The sequence below is a fragment of the Engraulis encrasicolus genome, chromosome 6 (genome assembly GCF_034702125.1).
Source record: "Engraulis encrasicolus isolate BLACKSEA-1 chromosome 6, IST_EnEncr_1.0, whole genome shotgun sequence".
Classification (NCBI taxonomy): Eukaryota; Metazoa; Chordata; class Actinopteri; order Clupeiformes; family Engraulidae; genus Engraulis; species Engraulis encrasicolus.
This window is the reverse complement of record NC_085862.1, coordinates 39,737,386-39,765,310: the sequence shown is the minus strand read 5'-3', so window position 1 is coordinate 39,765,310 and position 27,925 is coordinate 39,737,386. Positions and strand designations below refer to the sequence as shown.

At 45.3% G+C, this 27,925-nt stretch overlaps 2 protein-coding genes across 4 annotated transcripts in view; one reads left to right on the top strand and one right to left on the bottom strand.

The window, feature by feature from the left end:
- szt2 (SZT2 subunit of KICSTOR complex) overlaps window positions 1-27,925 on the bottom strand; it is a 178,512-nt gene that overhangs the window by 118,663 nt on the left and 31,924 nt on the right. For all 3 annotated transcript variants that reach the window (XM_063201598.1, XM_063201599.1, XM_063201600.1), the window contains exons 28-43: window positions 24,469-24,748; window positions 18,844-19,015; window positions 18,295-18,387; window positions 17,958-18,036; window positions 15,320-15,727; window positions 13,975-14,113; window positions 13,395-13,508; window positions 12,786-12,855; window positions 11,980-12,165; window positions 11,233-11,490; window positions 10,522-10,864; window positions 7,427-7,501; window positions 6,228-6,372; window positions 5,396-5,543; window positions 3,878-3,995; window positions 1,447-1,599 (exon numbers count right to left, since the gene is read on the bottom strand). In XM_063201598.1, the coding sequence (XP_063057668.1) occupies window positions 1,447-1,599; window positions 3,878-3,995; window positions 5,396-5,543; window positions 6,228-6,372; window positions 7,427-7,501; window positions 10,522-10,864; window positions 11,233-11,490; window positions 11,980-12,165; window positions 12,786-12,855; window positions 13,395-13,508; window positions 13,975-14,113; window positions 15,320-15,727; window positions 17,958-18,036; window positions 18,295-18,387; window positions 18,844-19,015; window positions 24,469-24,748 (2,781 nt within the window). The remainder of the gene's footprint in view (window positions 1-1,446; window positions 1,600-3,877; window positions 3,996-5,395; window positions 5,544-6,227; window positions 6,373-7,426; window positions 7,502-10,521; window positions 10,865-11,232; window positions 11,491-11,979; window positions 12,166-12,785; window positions 12,856-13,394; window positions 13,509-13,974; window positions 14,114-15,319; window positions 15,728-17,957; window positions 18,037-18,294; window positions 18,388-18,843; window positions 19,016-24,468; window positions 24,749-27,925) is intronic.
- LOC134451272 (uncharacterized) lies at window positions 20,056-22,592 on the top strand. The gene is made up of 4 exons (XM_063201601.1): window positions 20,056-20,138; window positions 20,231-20,614; window positions 20,934-21,686; window positions 21,831-22,592. Exons 1-4 carry the CDS (start codon window positions 20,130-20,132, stop codon window positions 22,326-22,328), a joined length of 1,644 nt encoding a protein of 547 aa, XP_063057671.1. The 5' UTR covers window positions 20,056-20,129; the 3' UTR covers window positions 22,329-22,592.

Sequence of the window (27,925 nt, the reverse complement as noted above, 5' to 3'; positions counted from 1 at the left end):
CGCCAACGGAGGCGTGCATGCTCCATTCAGGGCTGTGCTCTTTCGACAGCGACCCCTAGGTGAGCTGCAGGCACGGAGCAACCAGAGTGGGCTTGCTGTATGGATGAGGCTTTGTGCTGTGTGTGTACCTGAGAGTAGCAACCAGCTGATAGCTAAGCTAAGCTAGATTTCGGGCCACCAGACGTTGCTTGTATTGAAAACAAGCAGAAAAAATTACTCGACATGTTTTTAGAAAAATGGGTCGACATAAACCTTTGTGGGCAACGCCTTCTTTCGACGTGACGAAACACAGAAAGGCTTTCGTGATTCGCTCGTTTCTCTGCATTATTAATGTAAATTGGGAAACACCGGGAAACACAGCCAGGCGAGGTGACGCACCGCTATGAGAGCCTTGCAAGTGAGTTTAACTTGGGGTGACCGTCCGATCTTCAAAAGGAGTGAGTAAAACTGTGTTTTATCGGAAGTTGGCCTTTAGGATTGTGTTGCACAGATGCTGCTCCTGTCTTAACGGTATGAGCACAATTATGAATGGCATAATGGTAAACAAATGAAAGTCAACTTGGATGTGCTTATAGAGGATCAGATCAATCAGATTCATCAGAGGGTTAGACTAAACACAGCATCTGGTTTAACAACACAACAAATTAAAATAACGCAGAACTAGTCAGCCTGAACTAAGACCTATGAAGCGTTATTTATAACAGAGCATATAAACAGAGCAAAGCTTGACAATGGCACCAGTTTATCATTTAATCCAGGGTTAACGAGGATGGTCAATAAATATACTCCACTCAGGGATATCATGGCTTGTCTATATAGTACTGGACTGTGGTGTGATGGCTGGACTTTCCAGCCTTACACAAATCCTTTTAAACTTTATAGCTCATGAGTGGCTTTTTTACTGCCCTCGACCACCATCTCTCCCGAGAGAGAGAGAGAGAGAGAGAGAGAGAGAGAGAGAGAGAGAGAGAGAGAGAGAGAGAGAGAGAGAGAGAGAGAGAGAGAGAGACAGAGAGAGACAGAGAGAGAGAGAGAGAGAGAGAGAGAGAGAGAGAGTGAGGCCCTAACTAACTACACAGACAACTTGGGATTAAGTGCCTTGCCGAGAGCAGCAAAGGTGGCAGGCAGCTCTCGGGATCAAACTCATTAAGCTCTGGCTCTCTGTATGGAGATAGACTAGAGCTCCACTACCACTCTTAGTCATATCAATATAGGAAAGGGTATATGGATAGTGATATAAGAAATTCATTGCTTTTATAGAAAAGGTTAAAGTTACGCCGCTGGAGTACTGTAAATTTAAACCAATAGTGCCCTTAAAAGCTAAAGATCATAAAAATATAAAACTAAAAAGTCCAATTCCAAATTTTCCACCCTTTTCTTAATAAAATAATAATCTTAATTGAACTTTATTATTTTTACATGAGTTTTCTCTGCATCGCCACATACCTCGGGAGACGCCCATGTTGGGCCCCATCTTGAGGCGGGGGTGGATGTAGATGACGGTGCTCCACACCACGTCGCAGGCAAAGTGGCCCGGCATGAACTGCATGGTGGCCGCCAGGTAGTCCCGCGTCTGGTAGCTCTCCTCCGCATTGTAGTCTAAGGGCAGAGAGAGGGGGAGAGAGAGAGAGGGAGAGAGAGAGAGAGAGAGAGAGAGAGAGAGAGAGAGAGAGAGAGAGAGAGAGATGAGTGATTAAACAGTTAGAGGAAACAGACACATACTACCCAGAGCAGAATCCGATATCTTGCCTTCAGATCTGTGGTTAGTTATGCATAGATTCGAGTGTAAATTCACAAACCATATTGTTGCATTATGGTATTTGTGTTATATTGTTGCAGAATTTGCACAATACACTGCATAATTTTGTCAGCATTGTCCTTTTTCCCTCATTGCGGGTGCCAAGTTGTATTATTTTTTGGCGGAATAACATGAACTTGAGTGTGAATACAATCCAGCACAATGTTATTAATATCTATGAAGAGAGAGAGAGAGAGAGAGAGAGAGCAGGTGGGAATATTCTCTAGATAGAGCCACTGAGTCATTGAATGTTCCTTGTCCAGTCGTAGGAGATTAATAAATCATCCGACCTGACCTTTTATATTGTACAACTGTCTTGACACCAGCCTGCTACTTATCATTAGGAGTCAGTGGCAGCTGGGGCTGTGGAGTCGTGTAGTAGAGTAGAGTTTCAATGTGCTTCGGCTGGGGTGAGCTGATAGCTTTTCTCACTCGCATCATTGGCTGACACTTTGTCACCTGGCCGGTGAAATAATGTACTACAACATCCCAAATATAAATACAGCCCAGGAATTTGACTCCGTCCATGTTTGTAATGTCTGTCTTCAACATTCTGGCTTGGACTGAAAACGGAAAACTGTAACAAAACAACTGTGTGTGTTGTACTATGTACTATTATGTGTTTAAAACTGGCACCTGTGTGTCTGTCAGTGTCATTCTGTGACCATTTTTAAGCCCTGAGGCAGAAGATGAGGAAGTACCTTCCCATCATCCAAGCCGCAGAAAACACAATCAACAATTTCAAACAAACAAAACCAACAAACAGGGGCAACATTAACCAACTTAAATGGCGAGAGACAGCCTGAAGCTCTGCCACTCAGTTCCATCAACAACTTAAAATGATAAGCAACAATCACAGCAACAACAATACAAAAAAAAAAACCAACGCCACACAGACACCAGCAGTAATGGGTGGCATAGCGGCAGCACAGAAGCACACTGAATGGTTCCCTCTGAGCACCTCCTTGCTCCGGGGGGACCCATTTCACGGGCGCGCTCCATGCTTATTGCTTTTCCAAAACAAGCTCCCCGCCGTCCCCCAGGATCCAATTCATTTACGGACAGTGAGGCGGAACAATCAGCGATATTAGGAAATTACGCCTGGCGATTGGGAGGCTTAACGGCCGCCATAAAGAAGCACAGGCTCAAAAGGACTGTCACCACTGCCCCGCTAGACAACAGCCTGAGCATGGAGTTATTCTTCCCCAACCGGTTCTCCACGCTTTCCTTCTTTCCAATTCCTTCTCTCATTCTCTCTCTCTCTCTCTCTCTCTCTCTCTCTCTCTCTCTCTCTCTCTCTCTCTCTCTGTGTCTGTCCTTCTGTTTCTATTCATCACATTGTCATTCCACCTCCCTCTTTCCCTCGCCTCCTCCTCACTTCCTCTCTTTCACACTCTCTCCGTCAATCTCCCATCATTCTTGTATAACCTTGCCTGTGGCCAGGCTGAGATCTTCTCCGGCTGGCGGTATTGATTGTTACCCGTGACGGAGCGGACGTGCTGGGGTCTGCGAGGGTGGAGGTCGGGGCCCTCTTTGTTGCCATTAGCATGGGGCTGGCTGGCCGGCCGGCGATGACTAACAACAACGACACCACCACTGTAATCAAGGGCAGCTTCACAGCAAGCAAGCACCGCATCACAATTGTGTGTGTGAGTGTGTGTGTGTGTGTGTGTGCGTGCGTGCGTGCGTGCGTGCGTGTGCGTGTGCGTGCGTGCGTGCGTGTGTGTGTGCGTGCGTGCGTGCGTGCGTGTGTGCGTGTGTGTGTGTGTGTGTGTGTGTGTGTGTGTGTGTGTGTGTGGAACACGGGTGCAGTGTTTGAATGACTTGGCCTTCAGTGTGCTTATGCAACTGTGTATTTGTGGACAGGCAATGGCGTAGTTGGTTATTCACAGAATGAAAGTGCAGAGAGTGTGTGAGTGTGCGTGTGCGTGTGCGTGTGAGTGTGCGTGTGCGTAACTCACACACTCTGTCTTTAAACAGATGAATACGTTGGTGGATTTACGCATTTTGTTCTGGCGTGGCACACCAAAGAAATCATCCAATTTTCTATTCTATTGTATTCTACATGTTGGGGTTTACCATCGGAGTTGGCCATCCTCTGCCTGTAGAGCGGCTCGTTCCAGATGTCCTCCTCACTCTCGGCCACCAGCAGGGACTTGCAGACGTGGGTGTCATGCAGCACCTGCAGCAGGAGGCGCTAGAGAGCACAGGACAGACAGGAAGTCAAAATCGGAAGACATGAAGTTGTAATAATAACGGATACCACAAGTTGAAATAACACATGACATAAAGGTGAAATGACAAAGGACATGAAGCTGTAATAACAGATGATAAAGTTGTAATAACATGTACAAGATGTATTACTGAACACCAATCACTGGACAAGACACTAATTACTTATATATATATATACAGGGGTGATAGTGAAAAAAAATCCTGAGCCTGAACTTTTCCCCCTACTCTAACGACGACAAGATACTGCATAGTGACGTAACATAGGCCTATTTTGACACATTATTCAAATATTTAATAACCTGTGTATGAACATTATTCAAGCCTGATAGTAGAAGAAAACCCTGAACCTGTAAAACTTTCTGAGATAAGAATAACCTAATGGCTAATAATTATCAATGTTTTTATTTTTTCAAACTCTGCCAAGCCTGAAATCAGGCATGGAGCCTGAATACTATCAGCCCTGTATATATATATATTTTTTGTTTTTTTGTTTTTTGTTGAAAATTCACATAACAAAAGATAGTACATCTAATGCCATTCCCATCTTCCCCAAGCTACTACGTATATACCCAGCTGGTGTTGTAGAGAGAAAATGACTGATGACAAAGTTCTTGGGAAAGTAAGCTGAGCTAAGATCCCCGCTAACAACGACACTGCCAAGCTCAGCAGCAGGCTAATGAGTCAACACCTCCCCATCGCCTATGGGGGTGAGAGGAAGCCATCTTGCTAATCAGTTAATGGGCTGTTCAAAGTGTAGGGGGGGCTCTGCGGTGACAATCTTTTGAGCTGTTCCTGTTTGCCTAAGTCTTAATCATACGGTATCTCCATACTGTCTTTGTGGTGAGCCAGTGCACTGAATGCTTTACATCCATTTACGTGCCAAGGGATGACAGATGGAGGCTCCTATGATAAAATCGACAAATCTTCTCTTGTTCTAAAACAAGATAAATGTTACAATTGTACATTGTCTTTCAAAAATAAAATGCACTCCAATCTCTAGAAAACAAGATGGTCCATTTCCAAAAGACTAGGCCAGAGGAGAGTGGAGCACTTGGATACTTTGTTGTTATTTTATTGTGGTGCAAGTATGACGTTTTGACACTATGCGCCTTCTTCAGAGTGACCTCCCTTTCCAATTTAAACTCCAAACTCTCTTATGCCTCTTTTCCACTGCCTGTTCTCTGGTAGGCCTAAAGCTTGATACAGCGTGACTCGGCCGCTGTTTTTTCTTTACAATTGAGCTTTGTCGTGCCTATTTGAAAAGCAAAAAAGTGGTTGCTGAGTTGTGCTGAATCGAGCTGTAGGTCTACTAGAAAACCCGCAGTGGCATTAGTGTGCCGCCTGAAGCGACAGTGACTCCACCTGGTTGACAATGCGGCAGATCTCCCCGATCCTCCTCACAAGCAGCTGATGAAGCCGCAGGTACTCCGGGATCTCCTCCTCCTCCTCTTCCTCTTCATCCTCCACCACTCCTCCTCTTCCACCCGTCTCCTTTCCCCCAATCAGGCTCCTGCAGACACAAGCGAGGGGGGGGGGGGACCGGAGTCATTAAAGTTACATGACGCCCCATGAATACTGATGAGCTGACTAAGTCATTTTCATCATAAATGTATGAAGAATCGTTAAAAACAATTACACGGCCACTCGTTCAAACTCCGCCCGTTACCGCGGATGAACTCGCTAAGCAAGACGGTAATGGCAGCGTGTTCAAGGGTTCAAATCCCATTGCGATGCATTGCAGAGATTTTAAACACCTAACTTGCACTGTGACTTTAATGATGTGCCAAAGTTAAAAAAAAAAAAAAAACCTTAGCTGAGGGTGCATTTTTTATGAATGGAGGAATTTTCTAAATGATTCAGTAAAATATGATAGAAACGGTAGATCAGAATGACTATAATCCAGACTTACTCGGAATGAATAATTGCAAAGTCATCAACGCATAACAGCATGACTGGTGAATTCCGAATGAGAAACTCAGAATTAATTATTGTTACGTCATCAACTTATAACTCGTTTTTTCGCTCAGCTCAAGGCAGGCCCACTCGACAGGTAAGGATGACTTTTGGCATAAACCCCACGGTAAGGTGGAGTAAAATAAAGAATCCAAGGCATTCTTCAAAAAAAGCCAATACGACACCAACACCAATCCTAATGCCACAGCCCTCCAAACCCTAATCTGAATAGGCAGCATACCTGGAATGGGAGAAGACCTCCACTCTGTCTTGGTGAATCTTGAAGAGGAGCCAAAAGTCTGGCATGGGGGGGCTGCTCTGCACCGTCTCCTGGTCGTCCAGGGTGGGGCTCTCGCACTCCGAATCGCTGCTCCCCCCATCGTAGCCTGAGCGAGTAGCACAAAAGACATTAGACACAGCCATTATGCACCTAATGAGGGTGGGGGAAGGAACATTTAAATGCACTCTCGCATTTACTTTTAATGAGGAAAGAGGATGATGGGAGCCAGAGCCAGCTCTGAAATAGAGTTTTTCGGTGTGACAAAATAGTTCAGACACACACACAGAAAAAAAAATGAATTTGCCTCGCATAGCGTTGCGAAACTTTTTCCCCCCAGTTCACCTCATAAAAGCGAGCGAGTAAATCCCACACACTGTGAATTAAAGCTTGCCTCTGCTGTCATGTTGTATAGTAACTAATGCACTAGGGGTAATTTAGGGCAACGGGGTCAGAGTGGGGCAGACATGATACATCAAATGCGTTCATCGTTCCCCTTGACACATGAGGACAAGAAAGGCAGCTCAATCACTGACAGAACGAGTTGATGTTTTGCAAATGGTCTAGCTTGACTGACATTGACTGCACAGTCATCCTAATATGACACACAAAAGCAAGAGCCTTGCTTGCTCTCGTGCCAATCAAACATTTTCAATGACATGAACACTGCAGACAGCATTCCATCTGTTTTGACAGCTTAGTGAGATGCATCATGTGTTATTCTCTCTGGAGTACTGTAGACACGGGGTCCACGCGTTCACCCTATAGTCAAACAGCCAAACAGCATCTGAGACCAGATCTGACTGAAATGAGTCAGTGTGATCCACAAAATAAATAAAAATAAAATATATAAAATAAAATATTCACAGCTACAGTAGGGCAGTATGGTATTTGGTGGTATAATATCTAAATGATCATATTTATCTGAATGGCGTTGCAGTGATGCTATTACATTTCCGATACCCACATGTCTCAAGTTGAACATACTGATCAGATCACATTTTAGTGAACGAGTCAGCGATTCATTTATTTATGTATGCATTCTTTGTACAGAATTTGTATTAATAGCGAAGGAAATGAAGGCGGCATCAATCAATCAATCAACCAATCAATCAATCAATCAATCAATCAATCAGCACTGAGAGCGAAGGCTGACGTCTTACCCAGCATGTCTGAGTCCAGGCTCCCCTGGCTGGACACCACGCTCTGCACACGACTGGGACGCAGCTTCCCACTGCCTGCCGACAGACAGAGCAGACAGACAGACAGACAGACAATTACATTTGGAGGACAAGACACTCCACGGCACTTCGGGAGAGCCACTTACTAAGCATGACCTTACAAGAGGGCACAGTCCCATTAGATCTCTAAAGCCCATATCTCTCTCTCTCTCTCTCTCTCTCTCTCTCTCTCTCTCTCTCTCTCTCTCTCTCTCTCTCTCTCTCTCTCTCTCTCTCTCTCTCTCTCTCTCTCTCTCTCTCTCTCTCTCTCTCTCTCTCTCTCTCTCTCTCTCTCTCTCTCTCCACCATCAGGGCTAAAAGGGGGTGTTTGCTGTGAGCTGCTTTTGGTGTAGATCACAACTTGACATGGCAGAACAGAAACATGTGGGAGAACAAAGACAGGAAGCTATTTAGGGAGGGAAAACAAGAGGTGTGGAGACTGTGATGGAAAGAAAAAGAGGAGAGGAGGTTGTACGAAGAGAGAGTGAGCGAGAGCGCGAGAGAAATAGACAGACAGGCAGACAGAGAGAGGGCCTGTCTGGTAGAGCGGGGCAGTGGCTGCTGAGAGAAAAAAAGGGGAATGTGCGATGAACCTGAAAGCTCGCACTCTCCCCGCATTGTCAACATCTGTTCTCATTTTGCCTCCTGCCAGCAGGTAATCCATACAGAGCACCCAGGAGATCACCCTGCGCTTGCTGGCACCCCCCCCTGCTAGCTGTCGCCGGCTGCCTACCGCCACGGTGGGTGAGGTGAATGCCTCAGCCAGAGGCCAGTCACAACCAAGCAAGCAAAGCAGGAAATTGCCTAAGGGCTCTCCAGCTGAAAGGAGGCCCCCTGGTAATGGTCTGGTTATGTATACCGGTACTTGTATTCAAATGTCAACAGTGACAACCTGTGAGTCTGTGGCAGCACCTCCCTAAATTCCAATGAATAAAAACTGCAATGATAGTGCTATAGAAACTGAAAGGGCCCCCCCGAGTCTGTCTTTGCATAGGGCCCCCAAATACATTGAGGCGCCCCTGCTCAGCCACCACCACCAGCCGTAGCAGCAGCACCTCCATCACCACCAGCCAACACGTCACCACTATGCTCCCAGGAGAAGGCTGCTTTTAGGAAGCCACCGCCTGGATAGAGACCTAACGTGTCTGCTTGCCGCGCGTCTCGGCGCATTCACAAAGGGCACCGTGCTCTTTACCGGCAGTTTTGGGGATTTTTTGTGGGGCACAGGCATTCCACGGGGAGCAGCTGACGCTAACCCACTTGCGGGGGCCTGCTAAGCGCTACTAGGCGTCATGGTAACAGGATGGCAAAATATGAGGCTCAGGGTCTCTCTGCTTGAAAGGAAACGTCTGCCTCAGTGTGTGGTAGGGGAGGCTGGACTTTTTTTTAAAAGGGAGCAACATGTCCTGAGGGAGATTTTTTTTTGCCTTTTTTGACTTTATTTGACAGGACAGTGTGAGAGATGGACAGGAAGTGAATGGGGAGAGAGATGGGCAGGGGACGGCAAAGGACCCGGGCCGTGAATCGAACCCAGGTCAGCCGCATGGTAGACGAGTGCCCTACCGGTTGGCCACGGCAGGGGCCCTGAGGGATCTTTTCTATCTTTTCCAAGGGGAGGAACTTTGGGTCTTGGCAGCGGGAAAAAAACACTTAAGAAGGGAGGAGAACAGGTGTTGGCTGGCGGCGGGTTGATTAAAGGAGACGTGTCACTGCAGACTGCTCCACTCACTGGCCAACAGGGAAGGAGAAGAGCAATCACAACAAATCTCTGTTTTTTGTTGTTGTTTTTTTTTAAAGAAAAAAACAAAAACGCTCTTTTACCGTCAATGCCAAAGTTGTAAACCACTTACTGTATGGGCCTTGCTTTTAAAGGGGACACTAAGTGCAATATAATGGCACAACAGCGCTGGCCATGTGTATCCATTCCACAGCTGGGGTTTAAGGGCAGGCTATTTGCCTGCCTCCCTAATCCACCCCTCTACTACCTAAACCGCCAGTCAGGCAGAAATCCGCCTCAATCAATCCATCCTGTGCGGCGAGGTAAGGCACTGCAGTGCATACCAATGCCTCCTCATAGTCTACTATGAATTCATGAGGCTCACACAGCACAGGGAGGGTACGGGAGGACAGGGCTGTGCTGGTTATAGGTCTCGGTGGTGGCTCTGTATTGATATTATGCAGCACACAGCAACAGAGATGATACAAGGACTGTCATTACCGTGAAGACTATCTGCATGCTTATTTTGTGCTCTTCAATTCTAAAGCTCATGTTGCACATTGCCAGAAATTCTCACAGTTTGTGTCTTCGTGAGAGGCTAAATCTGATATTCTTTTTACAGAGCTTATGTAGATGAGCATGTCAGGGAATGTACGGTTCTTGTTTGTGAAATAGATAACAGAAACCTTTGCTTTTCTTGCCAGAGCCCTTATCAACGCTCCTGAGGCTTGGTCACAGCCTTGTGTGTGAACACGCTCCGGAAATCTCCTCAAATCTATAAAGTTGCTCTTGCCCATAAATATTCCATCGGTTGGGCCTCAAGTGTGAATGGTAAAGCAAAATGTAAGTGTGTGAATGTAATTTTCAACCTTTTCAACCCAAATTTAAGTCTGAAGGGGAAATAAACCGTCTACCATGTCATCAAAGTCAAAATGATGTGTGATGAGTGCTTTTCACAGCCAGACTATTCATAAAAATATTCACAGAACACATGGTCTTTTCACACAGTCACAACACATATGTCTTTTCTGTATCTCATTTCAGCCTAAACATGCTCTCGAACACTATCATGCAAATCAAATATTTAATGTCCTTTCAAATGAACTCAAAAGGCTTTTGTACAGTAAAAGTACAGGGACACACAGTTCTCACCCTGACAAGATCACCAAAATAAAGATCTTATATTGTAAGGGGGGTTTATAGCATATTTCATATGACTTGGCACCACGTAAGAGACATGTCCCTGAGCATGTTCTGCAGGAAACACTGAGTACATATCCCCAATCATGAGATCAGTAGAGGTGCACCGTGCAATACTCACTGTGAGTGGCTGACTGCACGGACTCGGCCAGGCTGACGGCCGAGGGGGTCTTGGGGGGTGAGGTGGTGTGTTCCGAGGAGCGGTCGGTGCTGCCGCTGGCCTGGAGCTGCGCCGCGCTGCCATTGGCCGAGGCCGAGCCCAGAGAGCGTGTGTCCTCCGAGTCCAGGCGGCCCAGGAGCCTGTTGGCGCTGCCCCGGCCCGACTCGCTGCCCGTCTCGGACATAGCGGTGGACAGCGCCTCCTGTGCGGCCTCCTGCACGGCGTCCAGCGCAGCCTCGCCACTCCCCTCCACCACACCACTCTCCTCCTCCTCTCGCCTCTCCTCACTCTGGCTCTGGGAAAGCTTTCAATAAGAAGGGAATAGGAAGCCAGTGAAGAAACGCAACGACTGCATAATATGCATTCACCCTTACACAGGATTTGTAAGTGGTGTACAGCAATGTATGTACTACATCTCTTTAAGCAATCTGAAAGTGGTACTGAAACAACCTTTGTTCTACCCTTTGTTCTGACCTTGGGCTATAAAGGACAGTCAGGACAGACAGACTTCTTTTAGAGTAGAGTAGAGTAGAATGGAGTAACTTTATTCATCCTGAAGGAAATTAAGGTGTCCAGCCCCATACACAAATACACAAAATATAATATCCTTTTCACGGCAGATTTTATAAAGATCTGAGTTATGAATTCGAGGAGCGTTATGCGAATGCCTACCTCAGTTTCCATTTCCTTGTTCTCAGTCTCAGCTTTGCTCTCAGGACCCTTACGTGGAGAGCAGCTATTGGCCACCGTCCTGGCGGTTTCCTCTGGCTCAGGGCAGTGATTTGCCTGCTCCTTGGAGTAGGCGGTGCTCTCGGAGAGGCGTTTGACCGCCTCTAGTCTCTGGGGGTGGAGCCTGCTCAGAGACAGGTAGTGGAAGTTGTCCTGGTCCCCATTCAACACATACCCTGTGAAGGACAGGCGTCTGAACTCCTGCGCACACACACACACACACACACACACACACACACGCACACGCACACACGCGCACACGCGCACACGCACACACGCGCACACGTGCACGCATACACACACACACACACACACACACACACACACACACACACACACACACACACACACACACACACACACACACACACACACACACACACACGCACACACACGCACACACACACAATTAACCAAAATATTACATTTTTGCAGCAAATAGCATATTTTTGACACATTTTTAGAACACACTGTGCAAAAAACAATGGCACAGAGCAAACCTCTTTGAACTTCTCCTTTCATGCATGGCGACATACATATTTTGGCATACTATGTTCTTTTTTGGGGCTTTTTTGCCTTTATGTGACAGGATAGTGAAGGTTATGACAGGAAGTGAATGGGTAGAGGGAGACGGGGAAGGATGGGCTAAGGGCCCGGGCCGGGAATTGAACGACAGTGCAGGCTGCAGACCTCTTTGAACTTCTCCAGCGACTGCTCGGGCCCAAAGACGAACTGCAGGGGCACCACCTCGTAGTGGCATCGCTGGCGGCCACTGGACTGGCACACGTGGTTGGCCACCTTCTGCAGCGTGGAGGTGTTGATGATGCGAGAGTGGCGCAGAGCAGACACTATCTCATCCTCCAGAAGCCAGCGGATCTGTGGAGCGGAGAAGGAGAGATGGAGAGAGAGAGAGAGAGAGAGAGAGAGAGAGAGAGAGAGAGAGAGAGAGAGAGAGAGAAAGAGCATGAGAGAAACAGTGAGACAAAGAAGGAGAGAGGGAGAGAGAGAATGATAGTGGAGTAGAGAAACAGACAGGGTCGAGAGAGGGAGAGAGAGAGAGAGGCAGAGATAGACACAGAGATAGAAACAGAGAGATAGAGAACGGGATGTGAGAGAGGGAGAGAGAGAGAATGAGAGAGGGAGGGGGTGCAAACTCAGAAAAAGAAAAAGAGGCCAAGAAGAGAAAGGCAGAGGGCATGCAAGAGAAGAGAAGAGTACAATGACAAGAAAAGCGAAAGAGAAAAAAAATGGAAAACGGTGTGAGAAAAAAAAAAGGAGATGGGAAGATTGTAGGTGACAGAAAAAATAATTACATGTCATCTGTACAATAGCCCTGCATATCATTCGAGAGCGCATTACAGCTCGTACAGCAGGGGATGGGGGGGGCACACAGATCACTGTCAGGTTGCTGACTTTTATTTCGCCATAAGACCTCTTAAGGGGGCAATTGCATGCAATGTCGTCATGTTAGGAGGATTGCAGCAGCGTGCACTCACCTCATCCATAGTGGCCAACAGGGCCATTTTATGGGGAATGGGCAGCTTGGACAGGGGATCTCCCGAGACCCTGCAAAAAAAAAAAAAGGCGATGGAAATGACTGCATTTAAATTCAGCTCTGCTTTTATTCATGCAGGCCCCTGTCAACAAAAGTGCACAGTGGAGGAGGCACCTCGCCGAGATGGAGGCCTTGAGAGATCAAAGCTATCGACACACACCATCCCGTCAGGATGACCAATCGGAATACGGTGTTATCCCTCCGATCGGGGCAAGTGTCATCGCTTCCTCTTTGTAGTGTGCTTGACACCCGCCGCTCAGATGCGCCCACCAAAGCCTCCCCCCATGCTTGACTGGAGCCTGTATGATTTCTCAGTGCGTAAGTGCTTATGTCGAAGATGGAAAAATAAAATCCCAGGCCATTAATGTTTCATAACGTCCAACACATGCACTTGCAACCACTTCCAAAGATCTCTACAGCTAACTTTCAAACATTGCCTTGAGGCATATCCCATAATCACATACAGTACACATACAGTACAAATCGTTATCTTCATATTCATCCTCCCCCATGCTAGTTTTTCCTGCTGATGCGTGACCTTTGAACTCACCCGTCCATGCCGACACCCCGCAGGTCCAGCGCCCCCATCAGCTCCTCGTCAGAGCGGTAGGAGGAGGGCTGCCCAGGAGAGCGGTTCAGAGACACGCTCGACTCAGACGTATATCTACACACACAAGCGCACAGGCAAACACATATACATTAACGCATACAGTACACAAGTGGATGGTAAGCACACACATATAAAGAGAAAGAAAGAAAGAAACAAACAAACTAACAACCAAAAAACAAGGAAAGAAAGAAACAAACAAAAAGAAAGAAAGAAAAAAACAAACAAAAAAGAAAGAAAGAAAGAAAGAAAGAAAGAAAGAAAGAAAGAAAGAAAGAAAGAAAGAAAGAAAGAAAGAAAGAAAGAAAGAAAGAAAGAAAGAAAGAAAGAAAGGACACAGACAGAGAGAGATCATGAGAAAATGCAGAAAGAAAAGGAGACCAAAAGAAAGACTCAGTGAATGTGTTCATCCATGCGACTATTTGGTGCTGCCCAAAAAGCTCCCCCCTTTTCCCACAGGTCATGCGTGCTGGGAGAGGGGAGAAAGTGGACAATTGGGCTCTATTGATTTGAAGCCACTCACCTGTTGTGATGGAAGTCTGAGGGGAGGACCTCGATGTCCAGAGGCAGCGTCAGGACATAGATGTCCAGGGTGACCGAGAGGTCGCTCAGGTCAACTGACTGGAGGGACTCTCTGTTCTCCAGGCAGGAAATAACCTCTCCTGTAAATAATGTAAGACGGCAGGAAAAAGAAAAAGGGATCAGGGATGAGGGGAACACGAAACGAGCCAAAACTCATCCCCAAAGCAATACAAAAGTTGAAATTCCAAGGCACTCTTCTTCTAAAGTTAAAATGCCTTCATTTCATGGGGAAACCATGATTGAAATGGAATGAAAAGTGAGGCTGCTGTGTGGCTGTGTGGCCCATTACATTAACATTTGCTACACTTCAGGGACTTTTCAGTCTCTGACAAAGGATTCTAGACACAACGCCTCAAAGTGTTTTGTTTAATAATGCTTTGCCCATGATATGAAAGCATTTTGACTACGTATCTGATCAAAGAGGACCATCTATGCCCACAGAACCAACTGGACTACTTTTCAAATACAGACAATACTAAATTCTACTCTTCTAACAGCCACGAACATTTGAACTCATTTTATATTATTCAGGGGAATCCTGAAAAAAAAAACCCTAAAAACTTTGAAAACACAACCCAACGGAATTTAGCTGCTTCTGAAGCATAACCTCTGAAGATAATGCCTTTTTTCCTGAAAAATAACAGTCTAGCATTTATAGTCAGAGCCATTTATAATTTACAATTATAGACGAAACCATTTTTAAAGTCAAGATCAAGTGAAATCATTTAAATTATCTACATCCAGATTCAAGATACATTGGAAGCTCAAACATTTAAAAAAAGTGTGTGCAATGTCAGTGCTTCCAAGTGTATGTTTTACGAGTGATGTTGTGTGTGTGTGTGTGTGTGTGTGTGTGTGTGTGTGTGTGTGTGTGTGTGTGTGTGTGTGTGTGTGTGTGTGTGTGTGTGTGTGTGTGTGTGTGTGTGTGTGTGTCTGTGTGTCTGTGTGTGTCTGTGTGTGTGTCTGTGTGTGTGTCTGTGTCTGTGTGTGTCTGTGTGTCTGTCTGTGTGTCTGTCTGTGTCTGTCTGTGTCTGTCTGTGTCTGTCTGTGTCTGTCTGTGTGTCTGTCTGTGTGTCTGTCTGTGTGTCTGTCTGTGTGTCTGTGTGTCTGTGTGTCTGTGTGTCTGTGTGTCTGTGTGTCTGTCTGTCTGTCTGTCTGTCTGTCTGTGTGTGTGTGTGTGTCTGTCTGTCTGTCTGTCTGTCTGTCTGTCTGTCTGTCTGTCTGTCTGTCTGTCTGTCTGTCTGTCATGTGTCTCTGGTCTGCAAAGCACAACAGTTGCAACTCACCCAGGCAGGTGGGCAGTGTCTGGATGGGCATGGAGCCGTGGCTGCTCTTGATGTTGACGGAGCAGGTTAGGTGCACGAAGAGCGGCGGCATCTCCGGCTGCGGGCCCTCGGGCTCCAGCAGGGAGTCGCCCTCCAGGATGCTGAAGGAGTCCTCGTCCTGGTTCACCGTGTTGGAGTCCGACAGCGAGTCATCCTCCCCACCTCCACCACCACCACAACCTCCACTGCCAACTCGGCCTCCTCCTCCAACACCTCCTCCTCCTCCGGCAATCATGGTCAGCCCCTCTTCCTCTCCGCCGCTGCTGCTGCTGCCCAGGCCGTCCGACCTTCGACCCCCGGCCTGCTCCCGGTATTCCACCTCCAGGTCCGTGTCGCTCTCCGTCACGATGCGGCAGCCGGACACGGCCTCTGGAGGAGGGAGAGGAGGAAGTAGAGACGGACATGAGTGCAACAGCTGAAGGAAATTCAATGGACTGTGTGGAGAGAAGGTTGTGGCGTTATGGTTAGGAAGTTGTCAGCCTTGGAGTTGAGGTTCGAATCCCATTCTTATTTTATGCCTTCATTTGTTTTTTTCAATTCACCTGCCATGCTTTGTATTTTTATCTGTGAATATTATTTTTACTTTATCTCTTATTTTTTATTTTTGTAAAGCACATCGAATTGAATTTGTGTATGAAATGTGCTATTACAAATAAAATCGCCTTGCCATCCATGGCCCAAATAGCCTTGAGGCACTGACATGTGGACAACTACAAAAGCCTCAAAGGGCTGTCCGGGGAGAAGGCTATGGTGTAATGGTTCGGGGGTTTTTGGTGTTGAAGTTGGAAGGTTGCATGTTTGAATCCCATGCCATCCATGACCGACATACCCTTGGGCAAGGCACCTAACCCCACATTGCTCCATGAACTGTGAACAACACTCAGTAATATATAACTTGAAGGCAGGTTGGATTAAAAAAGTGTCAGCTAATTGTAAACTAATGTAATGTAATGGGAAAAAAAGAATAAGAATTACATGAATGCAACAGTAAGACTGACGGGACTGTCTGGGGAGAAGGGCTGTGGTGTCTTTGTTCGGTTTTATAGTTGTGCTTTAAAAGATTGATATTTTAACTTTCATTCTTTATGGCGAAACGTCTACACTGTCTGCGATGAGTGATAAAGCTGCCACCATTAGTCTTGGGCTTTAAATGTAGTAGATGTGAGAGAAATGCACGGTAAATGGATAGAATAATTCTATGCAGGGCTTTCCATTCATAAAAGCACTCAGTGTTTTGCTGCTTCATGCATCATCTCTATTTTATGGACAAGCACACTCACATACAGATGGTGAAAAGCTGACGTGCTAAAAACGCTGTCCGGCACACTGGGAATAGTTTAGGGTTTATTGCTTAGTTCAAGGACACTTCGCTCCAGTGGACTGGGAATTGAACGTGGGACTTCTCAATACTAGTCAGCTCCCATACCTCGCCCGAGACTGTATGCATGAGCCCTATACACAGGTATGGCCTCAGTGGCTACATTGTGAGGGGAGGGGAATGAAATTGTCAGAGGGGTTTCTTTTGTAGAGAGTTTTCAATATAGGTATCTAGGTATCTAGGTCTGCCCCCCCAGCACTTAATAGTTAAGGTTGCCACCTTGACAATAAAAGCCTCTGGCCTTGACTAGGTATGCTGAAAAGATGTTGCTTGACAAACCATTTCATGCTGTATTTGTCTTGGGGGGGTTTCATATTAGGTTAAGTTGCTTTATTCCTCTCCACTAAGGAGAAATGGGTCTCGGACACAGGAGGTTGCAGCACCATAAAAAGACATAAGAGGACAACACCACCAAAAACAACAAAAGACAAATAAAAGTAACGTACAATATGTAAACACTGAGAAATACAAAATACAAGGATACTGTACATAGTAAGGTACAGGGTCAGAAACATTTGAAGTTCTAATCCACTGGACCTTGCCCATCGTATAAGCCTATACCATCCCTTCCTCCAGCATTCCAACACCATTGCACATCACCCTACACTCCCCCAACCACCACTCCAGCCCCCTTCAAATGAAACTGCACAACATAGCTCACCATACCAGCTTACCCCCCATCCACCCTGACAACCAAAGCATTCGGCATGAAACACTGATATCACTCTGCTGTGTTTCAAATGCTAAAGGGAGATTTGTTCCTGCTGACAGTATGGCTATGGTGGTGAGAAGGAGCTGAGCTCCCTCCCTCTGACACCCTACTGTGGAGGCTCCTGCAGTAGCCTTTAAGCTTTCCCTTTACCCCCCTGTGAGGATCATCAAAATGCAGCGCAGCGCACAAAAAGTATGAAATCATACTGTCAAATACAGGTCTTTGGAACATGATAATACATAATTCTATTTGCATGTCTCCAACCTGCTCTGGACTACAGATGATTTGCACTGCGTCTTGGTCCACCCCGAATCATTTGTCCCAGTCACGAGCATTGATATGTGTATCTGTTGGTGTTTGGTTGAGGCTTCTTTTCAATGACCTCATGGGCTCCCAAACACGTCTGTGGGAGGGATATGCGTGTGTGTGTGTGTGTGTGTGTGTGTGTGTGTGTGTGTGTGTGTGTGTGTGTGTGTGTGTGTGTGTGTGTGTGTGTGTGTGTGTCTCACCATCTTCCACAGCCAACTCTGCATCGGAGACCTCCACGTCTTCACTGGGCCTTCTCTCCTGCTCACACTCTGCCTCTTCCTGTACACACGCACGCACGCACGCACGCACGCACGCACGCACGCACGCACGCACGCACGCACGCACGCACGCACGCACGCACACGCACGCACGCACGCACGCACACACACACACACACACACACACAGTTTCTGAATGGCTGCCAACAGCCAGGACAGAACCCAAAAAAATAAAAACAACACCACCTGCCGAGACTAGCCAAACAGCAAGAGCAGAAAAACAGAGTATGGTACGGTGTGATTATAAACACACACACACCTCCTTCTTGGCCGAGGGTGGAAAGTAGAAGAAGTAGTGAGGGTTGGAGGGCACCGTCTTGAAGTACTGGGCACCGATCTCCATGAATTTGTCCTATTGCAAAACACAAGTCAAAACAAGTCGCTATGTATTACATTATGGTAAAAGTCAGTCAAAGTGTATTCCAACAGCCGTTTCAAAGAAGATTTAAACTGTGTTTCACTAGACACTGCTGTGTGATTTAAGCTACAATATAGTATACGTACAGACATCAAAAATAAAGCGGCCCATACATTCCCACCAACAATAAACACACACTCTCACACACACTCACACTCACACTCACACACACACACACAGACTATGCAGGCCCATACATCCACACCAACAATAAACACACACACTCTCACACACACTCACACTCACACTCACAGACTATGCAGGCAAGTATCATTCCATCAAGTTTATTTTAGTTTTAAAAACCCCATTATTGTTTTCATAACCATGTACCAAATAACCATGATATTCTACATTTTTATTACTATTTGGCAATGAACTGAGGCTAATCACCTGTATGATCTTGTGGAGGTCAGGGTACACCTCACACTTCTGTGGGGTGCTGAGTAGTGAAAGGGGGTACTCTGGGAGTCTGGGGGTCTTGGGCTCGTCCGGACCGAGGGGGGACGTGGGCTCCGATGACTTCCCCCTTCCCTCAGCTTCGCTACCATCCTCAAGATCCATACTATGGGCACACAACACAAAAATTGACATTGTAGTGATGATACAAAATGGAACCTTACAAGGTAAGGCGATTGAGAAGGGTAGTGTCATGTTTTCGGTCACATTGGTTAGTCTGTCAAAAAGTTATGAACGGATTTTGATGAAACTTGTGGAGTTCGGTGGTGCTGTGGCGCAGCGCGTTAACACATCATATCACATGCTTCAACTGTACTGTCTAAATAAAGGCTAATGTTAAAAGAAAAAAAAGAAACTTTGTGGAGCTGTTGGAAATGATATAAGGAACAAATCAGTTCAATTTTGTTCATGATCCAGATGATGGCTCGGATTCAGGATTAAAAAAAAAAAAGATTCTTCACCATTGTGGGATATAGGGGAAATTATGACATTCCAGTTTCTAACTCCACAAAAACAAGGCGAAAGACTTGGAAAAAAAAAATAGGGAGTAACATAGCCAAATGTTCGATCACCTTCCTTAGCAGAGATATGTACTCTCTGAGTGCATTTCTAGTTTAATCATGCATTTAATTAACTATACCAAGAAGTTTCTACAGTGATTTGACAGTGTGAATGTTTTTTGTTTTTTTTGTCATGGGGTGAATGGTATTCTATAATGATGGCTATTTTGATAGCCAAATGTGAATAGGCCTATGTGAAATCATTTATATAATATAAAGAATAGTATTTACACTTTTAAAAATAATTAAAAATAAATGTATTAACACAATAATGCATTAATAGAATATATTCAAATACTTATTTGTTTATTTGAAAAAAATAAATACAAATATTAACATTTCCTTTTATATGATACAGAAATTCTGAGTTATACAATTTTAATAGGCCAAAAGCACCAAAACCTCTTTCAACATGTAATATTGGCTATTTTAACCAAAACATGTAGTTGATATTTTTTGAATATTGTACACTGACTCAGCTTTCCAGAAATAAGTGACATCACAAACATTCTACATTCTCAATTCCAAATTCACCATTGGCAACGTAATCCAAACAATGAGAATTTCACCTTTTGATGAACTGGAACAGTCAGAACTCTTGATTCTCCTGGCAAAAACACTGTATTTTGGTCATTTATTGGTGGATTTCTTTCAACAAATATGATAAGGGTAAGTTACAAATTATTACTTTCACTTCATTAAATAATTTTAGATTTTTAATAGATTTTTTCTAATAATTTTCCTTATCCTTTCTCCTAAAGGCTAGTGAGTGCCATTCTCTGAATGGCCACTATGGCCTTAGAAGGACTGCTGTTCTACCAAAACGCCTTCAAGATTACTATGTGGAAGGGTTGAGCCTGTCTAAAAAGAAGTGTGTCCACACCATGACTAATGGTGCAAATGGACACAGTTCTACTATACAGGCTCCTCTCCACCAACCTGTCTCCACTGAGGCTACCTGCAACAGCAGCTGTGGCCCACTGATCCTGCGTATAAAAAGAACTGGACTTCCGGGGTCTCGCTGTGGATTCATCTCAGAGTTTGTCATCCCCTCCACTCGAGAGGGATTGCAGACCACTGTTGGAGGAAGCAAGCCAACTCAGCCACTGATTTCAAGAAATGAGCAAGCAGCTGATGTTGCACAAGTAAGTTTATGCTGTTTAGTGTCATGACAAGATTGGAGTGTAGGCTTATTTCACTTACATAAGAGTAGAGTAGAGTAGAGTAGAGTAGAGTAGAGTAGAGTAGACTTTTATTGTCACTATATAAATATAGCGAGATTATGTTTAGTAGCAACCCACAAATGCCCACAAAATAAAAGATATATTAACAGTAAATAAATAATAAATCCATAAAAATCCATGTGCATCTCAAAGTATCGATAGTCCTGAAGTATTGAGGGGGGGCAGGTGATGTATTGAGTTCACATAACCTAAATAGCCTAACATTCCTGTTTCCTTCTAGGCAGCAGAGATTGGAGTGGGTTCTCAGGTTGACAAGGAGATACCTGTTGTGCCCAAGGCGCCCCTCCAGGAGACACTTGAGATTGCCTCCATCTTACTGAGCCTTGGACAACCTGTTCACCAGCAGAGCACTGTCCAACAAGGTGAACCTACATTCCTGGCAGCTCCAGTAGCTCAACATGGAAAATTTAGGGTACACCAGGATCATACGTATTGTAAACAGCATGCCGAAGCTAGTGCCATCAGTGGCCATGTGGACAGCAGTGAGGCCAAAGGTCGCAGAAAGAAGCTGGTCAACCCTTGCCACATCGTGCCCTGTGAAGTGCAGACTCCAGCCCTACATGTCCAACTGTCTGGGCCCCAGAATGTCTGCAGATCAGGACTCGATACCCAGCCAGGTGCCAGCGGAGGTGACACTGCCAGCTGCGAGACCAAAGGACGGAGGCGCAAACTGGCCAAGCCTCGTTGTGCCATGCCCAGCAAAGTGCAGAAGCAGGCGCCCAAGGCCCTGAATGACCTACCGGCTGCTCCTGTCTGCTCTCAGGCATCTTTTGCAGGTCTACCCTATAGCCTCAACCAGGTGTTAGGAATACCCCAGACACCCTGCCATGGTTTCATCGGTGGCAAAGACCAGCATGATGGAAAGAAATTCAGTCCTCAGGACATTAACATCCCCTTTGAGTGGTCATCATCTCCAAGGGAGAGAGAGGACATGTTCTTTCCACATCTTGATGATTCCTCTTACAAAGCTGAGGTAACATATAGTTTCACATACAGTAGCTTCAGTCTCTGTTACCTAGATTAAAAGTCATTTTAGGCCCAATTAATGAAAATAAAGCACAAATAATAAAATAAAAAAGCAGAATAAATAAAAAGTCTCTATTTTAACTCTATGTAGGCAGCTGAGAGGAAGAGGAGGGAAGCTGCTCTCCAGAGCAGCCTCAGGCAGCTGAAGGAGCCTCTGGATGAGCGCTACATTAAGAACGCTGCTGTGCTCCCTGACCTCCGCCAGCCAACCTCAGCACCGGCATCCATCCAAAACCTAAAGCCCAGCTTCAGCAATGGACCACAGCTCCAAGAGGAGCCTCTGAGGATCCACGGCTACAATGTGGAGGACTTCAAGAGAATTTACCACTCCGTGGTGGATCCAAAGTTGACCACCAAGTCTGGCAATGCTTGCCGTTATGACCTTCAGATGGGCCGAGTGATCAAACAGCGAATGTGGGAGAAGTTCAACTGCCCTTCGTTTGTGGAGACAGTAGATGCAGATGGCCGAGTCCAAATCTCAGAGTCCTATTGCAGTCCGACCCTGAAGCCTCATGCACCTGTCTTTGAAGTGGATATTAGTGAGGAGCCCCTGCCTGAGCAGCCAAAGAGAAAGAGGGCCAGGCGATGAACTCATAAATTAGGCTATTCAAATTGGACTTAATAAAAATGATAATTATGAACTTCTATTCTAAATTCATTAAATTATGTGGACATTATATTTCATTTCATGTATTGGATTGCTAAATTTAATATTTCATTGATGAATTGTCAATTTATTAGAATAATATATACCGTATATTTTAATAATGTATTAAATTAAAGTCACACTATAATGTATTAAATTAAATTAAAAATAAAAACACATTTATTATACCAAAACATTTCACACTGTCTTCACTGAAAATCTTTTGATGAGCTGTAAACCCAGGCCCGTTGCGTTAAGGTAAGCAATGTAGGCAGTTGCCTAGGGCCCCCGACTAGGTGGGGCCCCCAAGGACGACAGGTTATGTACCCAACAGCAATGACGATTTTAAATAGCTTTACAATAAGGCACTGTCATCTGTATGAAGGGCTCTGCTGCGAGGGAAGCAACAGCGCCTCTCTAATACCCCCTGCTCGAGCCCCCCCCCAATAGGTTTGTATCAGCGACAACGTGAAAATGTCAATTGCCAAACAACGCAAGCGTCAAATTCAGCGCAAAGACAAACTCAAAATCAAGCGACATAATGTCTCACTGGATGTTGCGCAGACGCCAGTTTAGCCTACGTACATTACGCTCTACATTTTTGGCTCAAGACAGTTGCTTTTATAATACAAGTTAATTTTGAAGACGACACATTAGGCCTACTCTCTGTACTGCCAAACCACCAAACTGTCCCAGGCCAGTTGACATCGCACAGACAGGAAGGTGCTTCATTAAGGCTACAGTGTATTGTGTTTTCAAAAACGTCTGTGAAGCATTAATCCGCGTGCTGTAACAAGCACTGGGCAAACGTCGATTGTTCAATAACGCGCCTTTTCCCGACACGGAACTGTTTTGGATGTGGACAAACGCAAGAAGAAACGAATGAACAATGTAATGCCTATCTGATAACACGAGTCACACAAGTGCGCTGAGTGGGATAGCTAAATTGTAGCACTCTTGCTATTACTATATGTGGATTACACCTTGGAACACAAACATTTGGATTGTATTTTCAAGTGCGTGATGGATGCAATACGAAGAAAATCTCGTCGGGGAGACACATACATAATTCTTGCTTACCAATATGACATCCCCCCAAACCCCCACTGTGCCTGCTCATTCGTTTCTCAGTCTTGAGTTTCTGGACTGTAGGCCTATTGTTTTATGAGTCAATATTTCGTTTTGCACAAATGGAGCAGCCTTAGATTTTAAAAGTGATTGGAAAGATTAGACCATTCTTTATTTGTGCAATGATCATGATTTTCATGGTAGGGTCAAAAAACCTGATTGGGCCATATGCCTTCATGTGAGAGGTTAAACAACTGAACATTCAATTAGCCTAGGGCCTACTTCATGAGAAATGATCAGCCTACTGAATGGAATGGGCTTTATTTGCCCAGGTCTTTCTTCATAAAGTTTCATAAAATGAACTGTAGGGACTAGTTATCATAATATTGCATTTCCTCACAGAAAATGCTGGTGTACATATATGCTTGCTTTTTATGCATTCATTGCCCTTCATGCATGTGTTGCCCTAGCCACAACACTGTCTATAAGGTGACTTGTTTGTCCCTAGGTTTCCATGGATTCTGTGACATGTTGTAATGGTAGGCTATGTGACAATGACTGAAGTGCCATCCAAAAATGGTCTGGCCCATCCGAAACAGAAATTCTTGTGCCATGGCTGCCCCGTCAGGTGCCAAACACCCCCCCCCCCCCCCCCCGGACAAAAATAATAATAGCCCTAGGGCCCCGACAACCCCTTTGCCTAGGGCCCCCAAAATCCTAGAAACGGGCCTGTGTAAACCTCTGTCTGGATGGTCATGGTACAGTCCTATCAGTGGCCATTTTTAAATCTAATGAACTAATGAAGAAGCTACCCCAAAGGGTCAATGGCTATGTTGTAGAGATGCTTGGTTTCAATGTGAAAATATACTGAGCCGAGCCCCCGGAGCCAAGGCTGAACCGTTTCAGGGAACAAAACTGATAACCAGAAACTTTTTTGCCATTTTGCTTGGAACAGGAGGAGGCCTAACCTAATAACTAAAGTGGCAGTAGGCAAAAGTAGCTAATGTATACTGACCTTAGAGCGGAGGTGAGGGTTGCGTGCCTGCCGTCTCCTGACCCGTCCTCCTCCGCCTCCCCGATGGTGAAGGTGGCGGCCGGGGGCCCACCGCCGCTGCTCCTGGGTGGCTCAGGGGCCCCGGAGCGGTGTCGCTCCCTGAACACGCGTATGTGTCCGCAGAGCGTCTGCAGGAAGGAAGTGATGTCGATCTCCTGCAGCAGCTCCTCGCAGTAGTCCATGGCCGTCAGCACGTCCTGCGAGCTGATGCTGTACGACTGCTGCAGGCTGCGGTACACACCTGCGGAGACCAGAATCATACACACGCGCGCACACACACGCGCGTACACACACCAAAGAACCAAACACCAGCATTTCAGGTGTTGTTCATGACATTGCCGGCTACGTTTGGACAAGGAACTGGCCATTTTAAAATATGAGTTTTTTAGATATTACATTTTTATTTTTTCAATTTATCATAATTCATATTCTGAGGGTATTGTATTCCAAGCTGATTGTGTAATATGTAGAGCCAGAAAAGAGCTTTCAAACAACACCACAGACATCTTTTTGTGACTAACACTGACTGATATAATCAAGGCTGAATGTATAGCGTCCTACCCTCATTTGTAAACCTTCGCTAGTCTGTTTCTCCCTTAATATTCATGTCAGATTCAAACCAATGCAGTTCTGGAGTGCTACCTTGCTACTAAAAAGGCACACCAAGTATGATTGAAATCCGGGTCAGTCGGGTCCCAAATTGTCTGATTTCACGTGAAATGACCCTCATTATAATTACTTACAACGCATTACGACTACACATGATGTTTCATGATGTTTTATGTTAACAGTAGTGAATAACTATGAATCTAGCTTATAATGCTTTATAAATCCAAGGGTGTTATGAGTGCTCGTGACTGGATATAAACTACAGGCTGCCTGATGGGGCTTATGGTACATTATGACGCATTATAGATGTGCATTATACAGTGCATTAGAACTTCACTTTACTTAGAGCATTCATTGACGACTTATGATCTCACATGGAACATTATAGCATCTTATGAGCCCTTATGACAGTTGTGCATAGACAGTTGTGTATGACAGTGTGCATAGAAGGGTATAGGTACTCATAATGTACTATAAGCTCAATCAGGCAACCTGCAGTTTATAGCCTCTCATGAGCACTCATGACACCCTTGGATTTATAAAGCATTATAAGGTAGATTCACGGTTATTCATAACTGTTAATATAAAGCATCATGAAGCAAGTCATTATAATGCGCATCATAATTTGTTATAAATGAGCTTATAATGCGCTATAGATATGGGCTTTAAGTAAAGTGTTACCGTCTATTCTATTACAGCTACAGTCAAATGGTTAATTTTTACAACACAGATTTTTAAATTGAATGGCATACAATATAAATCGGCTGGAGTTGTTCACATGAAAAACAGGGAGAGTGCAGAGAATCATCAAAACATCACTCCCCCTACTGGTCACTGCACTCAAACGAAAGCCTTTCCAGACAAAATAAATAAACAAGCATGGTCCAGGAAGACAGATGCTGAGGCACTCAAGGTTGCAATTTTATTTTACTTTTTTATTTGGCTACAATGATACCTGCTTGTGTTTAAATAAACAAGCAGTCGGAGCCAGAGGCATTTTGAAAATAGCATTAACTCATGAAACAAAATGAGAAACTCTCTCTTGTAATCTTCCCAACTGTACCTGTATATATTGTACATCTGTGTTTAAATGTGAACTGAGCTCAATATTTGTGTTCACATACATAGAGTAGGAGTATTCAATTAAATGTCACTGAGGGCCAGTTTTTCAAATTCCTCCTAAAAGGGGCCGAAAGTGGAATATGCATGTATGTAACCACATGCAATGTCCAAAGTGAGATTGCGAAACAAGCGCATAACTTTCCAGACAGAAGATATATTCGCTTTTCTATTTCTTAGTAGCCTTGATGGTCTATTATGAGACTATTTCAGATAAGATATCACTCTCATGTGCATAGGAAAAATATCCCTAACCTGAAGTGTTAGTGATTGCAAATTGCGCATGGACACTGATAGCACACATTTGTTGTCATTTTGTTCTGACCTCGTGGGGGGGGGCAAAACCTTGCCGTCCAGGGGCCACATCTGGCCCCAGGGCCGCCATTTGAATAGCCCTGCTCTATGTGGTATACCTACAAATAACAAGAGCTTGCCCTTACCCATTACCACAAGCATTTTCATGATTTTCAACTCAATAAACAGTGGCCAAATCAAACAAAACCTAGTGCACCTACCTGTGCACAAAAGCCTAAACAAAAATATTTAACTCCTGATATTTTTTAATATGGTGCATAGTTGTCTATATTTGTGCATTGTGACAACCACATAACCAAGCATCAGCATCCAGAGTGTATGACAGCTGTTGACAGCCTCTCTCGTCTGCAGACTGCTTGTTCCCTTTTACCCTCTTCACTGTCTCCTAGCAGCCTTGCAGATTACTGTGTGTGTGTGTGTGTGTGTGTGTGTGTGGTGCAAGCACGTGTGTGTGCGTGTTTGTATGAGAGAGAGAGAGATAGAGATAGAAAGGGAGAGACAGAGAATATGTGCATGTGCGTATGTGTGTACGCACTGCCTGCCTGTGTGTGTGTGTGTGTGTGTGTGTGTGTGTGTGTGTGTGTGTGTGTGTGTGTGTGTGTGTGTGTGTGTGTGTGTGTGTGTGTGTGTGTGTGTGTGTGTGTGTGTGTGTGTGTGTAAGAGCGTGTGTGTATGAGAGAGAGACAGAGAGAGAATACATGCATGTGCAAGCACTGCCTTTGTGTGTGTGTGTGTGTGTGTGTCTGTCTGTCTGTCTGTCTGTCTGTCTGTCTGTCTGTCTGTCTGTCTGTCTGTGTGTGTGTGTGTGTGTGTGTGTGTGTGTGTGTGTGTGTGTGTGTGTGTGTGTGTGTGTGTGCGCTTGCGTACTGTATGTGTGTGTTGTCTGCACTCTTGTTTCCATGAAAGCTGCTCAGTGAACAGAGAAAGCCGCTCAGCTCAGCTCAGCTCAGTCTGGCGTGCGAGCGTAGCCTAGCGTAGCGTAGCAGCATAGCAGTGTAGCGTACCCTTGCTGCCTTTGAATAGGGGGACCTGTCAGTCTGTCAGACGCAGCGGCTGCCGTGCCCCGTTTGTCTCCTGACTGACGTTCACACACGTGGCTATGCTCCAGCTACGCACAGACACGCACGCAGGCGCGCAATGACGCACAGAATCAAACACACACACATGCACAGACATACACAACACACACACACATAAGCATACACGCACACGCAAGCACGTGGATACACACACGGATACACACACTAGCACACATGCAAGTATACACACAAACGCAGGTACACGGATACACACACACACACACACACACACAAACACACACAGGACAACAGCAGCAGAGATGACAGTTTAAAGACACCTTTAATTGATTTGCCAG